This window comes from Anguilla rostrata, chromosome 6, assembly GCF_018555375.3.
Source record: "Anguilla rostrata isolate EN2019 chromosome 6, ASM1855537v3, whole genome shotgun sequence".
NCBI lineage: Eukaryota > Metazoa > Chordata > Actinopteri > Anguilliformes > Anguillidae > Anguilla > Anguilla rostrata.
In genome coordinates this window covers 8,156,206-8,168,869 of record NC_057938.1, presented here as the reverse complement: position 1 = coordinate 8,168,869, position 12,664 = coordinate 8,156,206, and the positions used below count along the sequence as shown (strand labels likewise).

At 40.4% G+C, this 12,664-nt stretch overlaps 1 protein-coding gene across 1 annotated transcript; it reads left to right on the top strand.

The window, feature by feature from the left end:
• The first annotated feature begins 5,574 nt into the window (after window positions 1-5,574).
• On the top strand, window positions 5,575-11,999 carry LOC135256402 (prostaglandin F2-alpha receptor-like). The gene is made up of 3 exons (XM_064338126.1): window positions 5,575-5,852; window positions 7,540-8,341; window positions 10,797-11,999. Exons 2-3 carry the CDS (start codon window positions 7,559-7,561, stop codon window positions 11,115-11,117), a joined length of 1,104 nt encoding a protein of 367 aa, XP_064194196.1. The 5' UTR covers window positions 5,575-5,852; window positions 7,540-7,558; the 3' UTR covers window positions 11,118-11,999.
• The last annotated feature ends 665 nt before the right edge of the window (window positions 12,000-12,664 follow it).

The following is a 12,664-nucleotide window of genomic DNA, read 5'->3' as shown; positions in this document are numbered from 1 at the left end:
GGTTTCATCTAACAGCATGAAACTTGGTAGGCCCATCAGCAGACATAAGTGGAGGCTAACCCTCCATTTTCGGCCCGATCAAGCAATGTGGTGGCGCTAGAGAGCTTATTTTCTGTTTAGGTATAGCCGCTGTGCCGATGTTTTCGAAACTCTGTAAAAGGCAAAAGGTGGCGCTGTCATGAGCTAAAAGGTGTTTTTCTTAGATAATTTTGAACAAGCATATCTCCGGCCCCATTTGAGCTACAGTCATGAAATCAAGTCAATCGTCAAGGGTAACAAGTTTCCAATAAGGACCCATAAGCCCCGCCCATTGGATCTTCCACAAATTAAACTTTTTTGACAAATGCTTCAATTGCTTTCTGCCATGGAAGTCTATGGCGGCCCCTGTAACCGACTGATCGGTTTTTACAAAACTTTGCAGAATGGTAGAGGGTTATGCCGTTCTCCCTGCGACTGACTGGTGTCTTGTACAGGGGTTGTTCTGGTTTCTTGTCCTCCTGGCGCCCCAGTCGTGCTTGGCCCCTTCATTGCTGCTCGCAGCTATATTTGGTATTACATTTGTTGTGAGGCCCACTGCTGTTCATGTGTGTAATTATGTTTGATGCAGAATAATCTGATCATTGTTTGAGATGTGGCTCCATTTTGTCTGCTTGGATGAATTTCTCATGCTTGTTCTAGTGAAGGAAAGAGCTTGTGCCCTTGTTATTTTCTATTTAGCGTCAGCAGGTGTGTCAGACAAGTCCATGAGAAGTAAGCGGAGAAAAGGCTCTGTAAATTTGGTAATTATTTTTATTTTACATATCAAAATAAAGTTTTCGCTATGTAAAATAAAAGTGGCATTATCAAATTTAAAGATGCTCTGATGAATTGTTTTCCACACCATTATTTGCCAGTTTGAAGGTCTCCTCTTTCTCCTCGTGCTGTCCATTGCCATGACTACATCTTCAGCACATAGTCTGTGGCCTTACTCTACCAAGGTGCTTGTCCTCCAGTCTCTGCTCTTAGCTAGGGCTCAGTCAATACCATAAGGTCAAGTAGAAAGCTTCCAATGCGAAATAACAATACTAACCACATCGAGTACCCTCACCGTTGACATTGCTATTTCTGAGGTTTATTTGGCTAGTTACTTTCAACAGACAGGTGTTTCCAATTCAGTTCTGGGGAAATCAAGGCAATTTACGATACCTCGATGGCGGGCCAAGTATAGCCAAGTATGGCCAAACAGAAGAGAGATCAAAGGGACACCATTTAAAGTAATGTTTTTAGTGACTGTATGAGTTCTAAATACAACAAACATATTTTCATATAATATTCTTCCTCTCCATACCCCATTTTCCCTTCCTGTTTCTCCCTCTGATCTGTTCTTTGGAAATCTCATCAGGATTAGCAAAATATCTGTCACACAGATGACCATGTTGTTTTTATCCTTTGAAGCTTCCCATCTGAAATCACTTAAGGTTTAATAATGGGTCTTCAGTTAAATTATGAATACCTTTAATGTGATTTGTAATGGGAAGACTCTAAATCCTCTCCGGAAGGGGGTTTGAGGTGATACTTTGAATGTCATTTAAATTTTTGTAACAACCTTTTTAAAGGTTACCTCGAAATGATCTCTTGTTTGTTAAACGATTTCCAGTAATTGCAGATCAGTCATTCAAACTACCCTTTCTGTAACTCATTGTCAACACTGAGGTCTGCTTCTTTGACATATATCACTTTAAATTAAAGGTCATTGCTATAAGCAGGTTTCCCATCAAATAGACAAATTTTCAGTGGTGGCAAGGTAATTGTCCATTTAAAAAATCCTGTTCAAAAAATGATTCTCGTCATTTTGATCATATCTGAAAATGAATGGTCCTTCTTGACTTCAGATGACAAATGACCTGATATATATATATATATTTTTTTTTACTTTTGTAAGATCATAAATGATAAATGGCTTCACAACACATATTTTTTGCAACCATCTTGAATCTCTGTGACCAGACTAAAGACGTTATCTATACACCATGGCTAGGGCTGACTGTCCTCTCTATTCTCAAGTCTTTAAATACTGATCGTCATCATCACCTAAATTCACACCTGTCACACCTATTTAAATAAATGTTGATCATCCTGCAATAATGTAAGAAATTTACCCAATATAATATGATTATATTATGTCAGTTTTCACTGTCTTTAAAGTATAAATCATTGCTGGCTTTGGTCATATACATAATTGATAGTATGCATATGACCAAAGGGAGGGAAGTTTTATTTTTATTGGTAGACTACTTCCTGTTTCATTGTGAAATAGTGTCTACTGAGGTTGATTGTTCATTTGTGGTCTGTTGTACTAGATGTAGGATGAGCAAGCCTTCAGAGGAATTGTGGAGCTCAGCTCTGGCTACACAGAGCAACCCCTCTCATACTTATTCCCTCCCCACCACCATAAATCTTACACTCCCAGACTCCCAGACAGTTCTTGAATGCAAGCCCAAACGGATGCACATTTTTTTTCTCTGTTCTTCTGTTTTTAATTGAAAAAAGGATGGTGCATATTTTGTGGCTTTTAACAAATCAAACTGAAGGTTGTGCCCACTGGTATGCCTGCATATGAAGTTGTATGTGATACATTTCATAGTGATCCCTTAGAATACATAGAAAAAAACAAGCCTTCTACATTCCACTGATGTAGTACTGAAGCAGCTGTTACATATCATGATAAATGCTTTACAATACTGTCTCCTCATTGCCCAACTGGACATGGAAGATCATCCGCTTTGTAGCCTGGTAATATCCTCCTAAGACCCGCCAATTCGTTTTGTCCCCTGCAAGGGACGTGAGTCTCTGGTCTTAATATCAAGAGCCATGCATTGTACCACGCAGAAACCTACACTACAAGGGACATTCGATAAAAATAAAATGAATAATATACTTTAAAACATCTTCACTGCAACATGTTTTTGTCATCTAAGACACTTGTCAAAACAATCAAAATTTCCGCCTAGCTTCAGAAGTAAAAAAATATTCTGCTTAGAAAGTATACAGTTGAAATTCATGCAAAGCATGCTCAAAAAAGATACTAACAGTGGATTTATTTTGGGAGTACAATCAAATTAAGAACAGTTTTCCTCACAAGTTCACTATGTCTCATAGTCTACATATCCCTCATCTGTTCCTGTAGCACTGATGAGGAAATGTCCCAATGCCAAGGCTTTACAGGAAAAGCAATGGAGCATTCAAATCAATCTTTGTTTCAGATTTTCCCGTAAAAGCCACCGCAACCTGGACACAAGATAAGGCTGTTGAACAGGTGGCCCGGGGTAAAATATTTTATCCAATACTCTTGGACCTTTAATCATTGAGAAGAAAAACGTTTTATTCAGATGCACCAAAATGCAGGTCTGTATTTTCAGTTTCCACTAGTAACAGAACAATATGCTAGATTAAGATAGAAGAATGTACTTTGTTTACACACATATATAATACTTTTTATTCATACATTGTTCTATAGATATTATGCAAAAACCTCCCTTTTGCTAACATTTATATATACATGTCCCCTGAAAAAGTAGTTTAGGATGTAAATGACGGTCTAGACACAAGATACTCATTGTAATGAAGATGAGATTTAATGCTATAATAGAATTTCAAAGAAACAAAGGAACACATTTATTTTATTTTTCTGCTAATCTTTTCAATAAACATTGAAAGAGTTATTTTTCTGGATAATGGTAATCAAATTAGAAGTAGGTGACTATATGACAGTGCAGTAACTGGAAGTATAAAAACTTCCTTTGATAATTAATTGCACAACTCCTTGCATCTGGTTTTAGAAAACATTCAGGTTTCTGCTGGATTCAATTCAGTAATACTAATAGGATTGGTGGGGAATCTATATTTGTCACAGCTGAGAACAAACCCCTAATTAAGTTATGATAACCATCCCACAAATATTATAAAAACTGTCTAGTTTTCAGGAGGTTTTCAGGAAGCATTATTTTCTTTAGCCTGTGGGTTCAATTTGAGGCAGAACAGAACATTATACAGTCCATATACAGACTGCTGGAATTATTGTTCATTAGTGAACCGAGTAGTGCTTTGCCAGTCATTATATTGGAATCGAAATTCAGTGGTCTTAGATTGTGGAATATACCTTGTGCAACAGAGACGTCAAATGGCTCACATTACATAATGTAAAGTCGCAAAACAGTAACCTATGGAAAGTTCACACTATTAACACAATATCACCAGTAAAACGTTTGAGGGAAGCAAGTTGTGCGTCTATCCCCAAACAGGAAATGACATAAAAAGGTGGGGGTAATGTAGTTGTTAATACCACTCTGTTAAGACCCTGGACCTATAACCATAAGGCTCAAATCTGAGATGGCGTACTGTTGCTGTACATGAGCAGTGCACTGAAACAAACGAAACGCCATAAAAAATATTCACATGGATAAGTTAATTATAAACAAAATGTATACATCGTTGTAGGAAAGTATATTTGATAAGCAACTAAACAACAACCAGCGATTTAAACCATCTGGCTGCATTCGGCTTAACAACTACTTCTTGTTGTGAATGGGTAATATTAACAACCAACATAATTCACACCCACCACTTAGCTGAATGACTTAATGCTGTTATTTGTTTATACTTATATCATTCCGTCGAAAAACACAGGAATGGTTGTGGTGTTGCACAGTGTTTGCACAGTGCACAGTGTTTATGCCAGCGGTTCAGGTTGCCTTCAACAGCTGCAGGGGCTGACAACATTAAGCGGTTGAGTCTGCCTTCAACAGCTGCAGGGGCTGAAAACATTAGTGATAGCCGCACTGTTCAGAATTTCATCCAACCTTAACCACCTGCCTTATCATTCACGATGATTTTGTTGCCATTTCGTTATAAAATATCAAGCGTCTGAATTATAAAACATATCAACTGTCTGAATTATGGATGTACCCAAAGAGATGATAGGTGCATATTCTACAGTGCACCTATCTCATCGCTTTGGGCACATCTATAATTATGTATTTCAGAAAAAACAAAGTTTTACCTACAGAACTAAGAGTGGGCAGAATGCTATCAGGCACTGTGCGTTTAAAACGCATTGTCCTTTAGTTAAGATTCCTTAGCTTTGTCTGAAACGTATCCTTTCGGTTGCTCAAATAAACAAGTGTATATAAAACTAATGTATAAGAAATTGGGTCCAATCCTTTAATCTCCTGGGTACAGTTGAATTTACTTCACTTGGTTTCCTACACAACGAGCTGTTTTAGAAGTCCTTATTGAATAGAAATATATGCGTCTGAAAAGCTATTATTTCCACCAGAAACCGAATGTAAAATGTCACTTAGTACTCACTCACGATGTATGTTTTCTATACATCGTATTGTAGTGTAATGCTTTTCCACCTGACCACTGTGAAGCTGTGGCAAATCGTTGAAAGTAGTTTCACTTAAAACAATTCCACCATAAATTCGCATAATTGACCACATTTTGGTTTGACCCAGTCGTTTGCTGACTGCATCGGTGTTGTGAAATGATCGCTTGGGGAGTAGGCTAGAGATAAATATTTACATATTGGTTAATTTTAGTTTGCATCTAAGGTTCATTTGTATTTTCTTCCGCTCTCGTATGTTATTTGGCACCTTGTACATCATTCCAGCACAGTGAAACATCCGTTTTGAGAGAGCACCAGATTACACAAAGTTAAACAGTGGACCCCTGGACCACGCTTTCACAGTCCATGATCCGTCTCAGTATAATTTGGAGTTCGTTTCTGAAGAACAGCTTCAACACATAGCAGGGGAGAGAAAACGCCTGAACGGCATCGTGGTGGATTATTTGGGATATTAGCCGTGGAAAAGGTAAGAATTCTCACCTCTGATATTTGGCTGGTCGGTGGCCAATAATCTGTTGTAGTTGCTCTTATGTGTTTTTAATTTGTGGTGATAAACCAAGTCCAACGAGTAGGCTACGTTTTGTCCAAATACAGTAGCTACGCCAGTTTATTTAATAACATGTATATTTATAATTTTTGTAAAGCTTTGTATTTATTTAGGTATATCTTATTCGGTTTAGGGAACACGATTAAACATGGTCTTCTGTGCATTTTTAGGTTGTATGAATGTAACTATGAAATAGTTATGATATAAATATCTAACAATATTTGGCTTTGAATACTATATTTCATAAATAATTTACTGCAAATCATACGTGACGTTCGGGAAATTGGAGGTCTGTTTCTGACAGCATTTTAATACACAAATGAGATTTTTTTTAAATGGGATATATTCATAATTATATAAAAGTATCAGGTATGCTGTGTGTCTTTTTAATGAGTTGAGTTATGCACAGACAAGCCCTTTTGTGGAGTTAAATAATGCATTATAACGATGATGTCAGTTTTAGATACTATGAAATGAAGGACCTTCAGTGTTCAGTAATGGCAGGATGATACTAAAAGCAACTATACTCCACAATTTTTAAGTTATTTGCTAAGGAATTTTGTTTGAGGTCTCACAAAGTGCAATACCAAATTTATAGATTCATATTTTCTTAGGATTACAAGTGGACATTGCAAATGGGGTTGTAAACAAGACAGAAGTCATGCTTGCTCGCTCGCTTGCTGAGATATGTCTGGAAACATTCACCGTCATATACTTTTTAAATCAGGCATAGAGTTAACTGATTTAAATGATGTTTTTGCCTATGACTTCGTGACTTGTGAAATCAGCACTGGATACTGGGCTACCTCACACAGTAAGAGGGCTGCTCCTGCAGCAAGTACACTCAGCTTCTACCTCACGGTGAACATGCCAGTAAAGGAGAGCCTCTGAATGAATTTGTTTATAAGGACTCTAATTGTGCATGACGGTTTGGTTTTATAGCATGAAGATCCAGGCTCAGTCATGTGATTCGCTGGCAGTAGCTGAGGCTGGACACAAATGAGCTTGTCTTTTGCGTGGTAGGCTGGGTGGGTAGTCAGGGTTCCTGGGGTTGTGACTGGCTTAGCTCCGCATAGCTTAGTACCAGGCATCCCCGGGCCACCAGCTGCATTGAGTGAGTGACGCATTTCTCCTCCAGGAGTGCACTCACTATATGTACTGCACTATATTGCTTGGCCTGTGGGATGCAGTCAGCTAGGGGGAGTGCACATGCTTGAGCTGCAGTTCTTCTTGCCTGGGTGCATGTAGCACTGTGACTTGAGAAGCACATTTGGTGAGGGAAACAAAGGGCAGATAACTCGCAAAAGAATGGGAGCAAAGTCAGCAAACTGTTTGGTTCTTGTTTTTTTTTTTCTTTTTTTAGATGCAAAGGCTTTTAACTCACTCACTCACCCTCTCACACACTTGCGTTTAGCAGGCTGAAGAATCTCCAGAAGGGGAAGCTAATAGCAGTCCAATAGCAGAATGGTGCTTTGCATCAATGACAGTGTGTCCTTGGTAGAATGCAAAAATATGTTGCCATAGTTGAAGCCATGTGTACCAGGTTAACAGAAGCCTACTGCTGAAACAGGAATGCAAAATTCTCAAATGGTCTGTCCCATTGCAGGCTGTCCGCTTTCCTGGTCATGTCCAGAAATGGGACCGCCAGGGAGGGATGTGGCCCCTCCAACAGCTCCTCCAATCAAACGCCCCTGTCTGTCAGAGACACCGTGATCTCCATGAGCGTGGGCATGCTGTCCAACATGCTGGCGCTGCTCATCCTGGCCAAGGCCTACCGCCGTTTCCGCCTCAAGACCAGGGCCTCCTTCCTGCTCTTCGCCAGCAGCCTGGTGACGACAAACTTCCTGGGGCACTTCATCAACGGCTCCCTGGCCGTGTACGTCTACAGCGTAGACATGAACTGGGCGGCCCTGGTCCACCGCCACGTCCTCTGCGACTTCTTCGGGGCCTCCATGGTCTTCTTCGGCCTCAGCCCCCTGCTCCTGGGTAGCGCCATGGCGGCCGAGCGCTGCTTCGGCGTCACCCGGCCCCTCTTCCACTCGGCCAGCCTCACCTCCCGCCACGCCAAGAAGCTGGTGGGCCTGGCGTGGCTCCTCGCCGCCTCGATCGCCCTGCTGCCCATCCTCTCCGGCCGCTCCTACGAAGTGCAGCGCTCGCAGAGCTGGTGCTTCTTCCGCCAGGAGGGGGCGCGGCAGTGGCTGGACGTCTTCCTCCCGCTCCTGTTCACCGGCGTGGGCCTGCTCTCGCTCGCCGTCTCCATCCTGTGCAACGCGGTGACCGGCGTCACGCTGCTGCGCTCCAAGCTCCACAGCAGGAGGAGCTGCAAGCGCACCTCCCAGCACCTGGAGATGATCTGCCAGGTCCTGGCCATAATGCTGGTGTCCTGCGTCTGCTGGGCCCCCCTCCTGGTAAGGGACCTTTATCCCGTTCCGCGAGGCCTGCTGAGCCTGATTGCGGGCGCTCGAAGGTGTCCTCTTATCTCGGCTCAGGGGGATTGGAATTCGTTAGGTAGCGACTTGCTCGTTATCGTCCGGCAAGGGTCACTGAGTCGGCAGCTTCCGAAATGGAATGTATGAATTCAATCCCCGATTTTTCCTGAGGTAGAGAAAAGTTGTTTGTGTTGGTTTGATCACAGAGGCCATGGTGTTTCTCATCATTCATTCACCACACACACTTACACCCATTGGCAATTTAGAGTCTCCAATTAGCCTATAAGAATTATTTTTTTAAATTAATAATAATAATAATAATAATAATAATAATAATAATAATAATAATAATAATAATATTATACATTTATTTTATATAGCGCTTTTCATAGTATCAAAGACGCTTTACAATACATGAATTATCAAAAAAAAAAAGATACAAATATACAATAAAAAAACATACAATGCAGAAAATGCAGTGGGACCAGTGGTGCAGTGGTGGTAGGAGGGGGTGTGAGAGGGGGAAGACAAACATCAAGGGAAGGCTAGGGAAAAGAGGTGGGTTTTAAGACGTGATTTGAAGGAGGTGAGTGAGTCTGAGGTACGGATGTCAGGGGGGAGGGCATTCCAGAGTTTGGGGGCGGCTACTGAGAAGGCGCGGTCGCCAAAAGAACGGCGCTGAGAGGGGATTATGACATTTAAGATTTAATTTCTCTTAAACAAAAAGTTAAAAAAGAAAAGAAATTAAGAATGATTTAAATATGAATTTTTTTCTCATGGAATTTTGAGCTGCAAATTCACCATGCTTGTTTTTGGAACCGTTATGTGGTTCTCATAGCTCAGCAGGTCAGCCCATTAGGTACAAGCACATTTTTCTTTCTGTCAGTGAGTCAGTCACTCCATGACATCATAGTTAATAATCATTTCCATGAAACTCCAAGTTTACATGACCCCACTTCCTATGAAACGTCATCTCATTCGCATTGAAGCTGTAAAAGGTCAAACCTTCTATTTGGCTTTTTTTCATTGCTATTTTTAACCGATGAATGCATGCTATTGCTTTCCTCTTCCTTAGGCTGGCATTTTTAATGAACATAATTACACAATTTTGAGAAAGCAGAAAAGCACTCATTTAAAAACGATTAACATTTCTTGTAAACTACGCAAGATTTTTACTTTTTTAGAACCAAAATAAAATATTAAAAATGTGTAGGTATGAAAAAGTCCATCATTTCAGGGCTAAATACTTTGAATGAAGATTGAATCAATCCATTGCTTTTCTCAATAAGTGGGCCTTGACGGGATTTGACATTTCAAGTTTCCCAGCAGCTAATTTATTTCCACCAATCATCTTCTGCTCAATTTAAAAAGTTTAAGCAAGTTGCTGGAATAATGTCATCTGTTGAAATTCATTACAGTTACTGCTGAATTGATCTAATAGATCTGCCCTTAGCTCTGATATTAGAGAAACTCAGTTATTCATTAATATATTTGTCCTGTCACTAGGTTGTAAGATGCTTTGTTATTCATGGGAGAAAGGAAGGTCAAGTGTGGCGCACCGTTTCAGAGAGCTCAAAGCATTTTGGCTGCGGTCAGTGACCATTGAGAATAATGGCTAGTGGAGTGCTAATGGTATATTGGGTTCTTGTCCACATTAGTATGGGCATCAGCCTGAAGTTACATCACATTCAAAATGCAGATCTGTGCACAGTGCCAAGCACTCAGAAATGAAAATGATCATCAAGCAGTAAATTACTCTATGCAGCTGCAAAAACAGTTGGGACGATAGATTTACAGTATGGGCTCTGTGTTCTTGTTGTGATATCTGATTTATTTACTGTGCCTTGTAGTGTCCCAGGCCTTCTTATGTTGCCCACTTTTTATTATATCCAGTAGACATACGTTTGCTTATATACTGTAGTTATTGCTGTTATTTCCCTTTTATTGTTGTATTTGTTGATCCTGTGACACATATTTAACCCTTTGAAGAGTAGGGTTTTTTTTTAATTAGATTTTTCAAAATTCTGAGTCAGTGTTCTAGACCTCCATTGATTTTAATTACCAATCATGATTGTTACACCTGCATTAGAATGTTCAGTTAAGGACATTCTAATCACATATTTGTGATCTTACACATTATAGGGTTAATGTAGCATGCCATATTATTCCTGCATATTTTTATTTATATATACATCACAAGTACGGTACATAAAAAAACACTTTAATACAATATTCTGGATATTTTTTTAAACACATGAGCTCTTTACATTTCTTTTTTTATTTTAGTGGTCTAGGACAAACTGTCATTCAGATGTGCTACTTTTGCTGGTGTAGTACTGGCAATACCCACCTGGACTGTGAGAAAGAAAGACATGTACTTTTTTGTCTCCTGGCGTGTAGTAAGCACAGTCCCCTCTCTGGTCACTCTCTCTAGGTCACTGTCACCATCCAGACCATTCAGAGCCAGGGCCAGGGCCATTGGTGCTACAGCAGGATGCTGCTGGTGGTGCGCATGGCTGCCTGTAACCAGATTCTGGACCCCTGGGTCTACATTCTTCTGAGGAGGGCGGTCATGAAGAAGCTCTTCCTGGTGACCCATGGGTGCTGCAGAATGGGGCCCGTCAACAAGTGGAACCCTAGCAACCTGAAGGGCACCATGCGCCCCGGCAACTTTCCCCGCGGCGGGGCCTACTGTACGCACCTGGAGGCGGGGTCTCTGCCTATGACCGCTATCAAGCCCGTGACCGGCCCCTGAGCTCGGGCAGAGCAAAATCCAGCCCCAGGCTTGCCTGCAGAACAAGCGAAGGCCTGTTTCAGGAAACTCCAGGCTTTACACAGAGAGGGGCCAAGAGGAAGAGCTGGAGACCCATGGATGATTTGATACCCATTTACGCTCATTCTACACTGTGATGCTTATCTAATGGAATGTGAGAGTTTCCATGGGAATGCTGCCGGTACGCTGGGCAGGGGATGCCATGCTGACTCTAACCCTTCCTCCCTGGACAAGGCTGTTCATCATCCCTCTCATGGCCACAGGTGGCACTGGCACAGTCGGGATGCCCCTCCAGACTATGGGGCGCATTAATGATTTGGTGTGGGACATCTGCTCTCTTTCAGTCGGCACTCATTGACAAGTAGGGATCTGAATTGGTTTGTCACTGGTCTTCGCAGTGAGGGTCATAATTTCTTTTTAACTGACAGTAAGAGGGCCACATGTGCCAACTCTTGTCATTTTCAGTGTAAATGTTGTAAATGTTGTAGCTTGTGACATAAATACTTCACTGTAAATGTCAATTATAAATGAGTGTGGCTGAGCTGTGAACTCATATTAAAACATTTTAGTACAGGCCTATTCTTAAATAAGGAACATAATCTTCTCATTTAACACTACCGAAAGCCAAGTTACTTTCCACCTCACGACAAAGAACTGTGTTGTCCACGTCCCTACTACTGCAGGTTTGAATGTGTTGTTTTTGTCAGTATTGTAAATTGTTACGTTTATTCAACATCTGAACTGTGTGACAGACAATGCTCATGTACACCCTGAGTATAGATTCATGTGAAATTCCTGGGCATGTGTCATGTTGATATTGAATATTTAAAATGGAAGGATTAAACACTAATACAATCATATGGAGGATTAAATAGAATTTGTCTTTTAAATGTGAGTCTCACAAACATACGCCATTTCTCCAAAACAGTCCTTATCAGATTAATGACAGCAGTCTGAATGCTGTCTGGAAAAGGGCTAAAATTAGTACATTCTTGGCCGTCTGTATGATGCTTAAATAGTGCATGTTGGGACATGTATATAATGTTTACTAGGAGCAGGATGAGACTTAGCCAGCCGGGTATTCTTGTGTTACTGCTGCATCAGCCAAATCAAATCAAACCCAATCACAATTTATTCATATAGTGCTATTTGTGCAAGATTTCAATGCAAAGTGCTTCACACAGTAAAGATAAAAAGATCCATAAAAGAGCTGCAGCAAAACTGAAAACAGTAAAAAGACAATAAAAATAACAAAAAAATAAAAAATAAAACACTCAGTAATAACAAGAATTCTAGCAATAAAAACAAAAGTAGTAATAAAAAACAAGTAAAATAAAGTAGTGGTAATAAATTGGATAGATAAAAGAAATGCAAGTGAGATAAAAATAAATAAGTAAATAAAAAACACAAGGCAATGAAAATAAGCAAAATAATAGAAGTGAAATGAAATATGTGAAAGCCAAACTAAAGAGGTATGTCTTAAGATTTCATTTAAAAGTGGCGATAGATTCTCAAGCCCTCAGGTCCTT

What these genes read in the sequence shown, in the direction of transcription:
- LOC135256402 (XM_064338126.1), top strand. Translation starts at nt 7,559, where the DNA reads ATGTCCAGAAATGGGACCGCCAGGGAGGGATGTGGCCCCTCCAACAGC. An exon ending in TCTGCTGGGCCCCCCTCCTG is followed by an intron (nt 8,342 to 10,796) that starts GTAAGGGACCTT and finishes CACTCTCTCTAG; the next exon opens with GTCACTGTCACCATCCAGAC.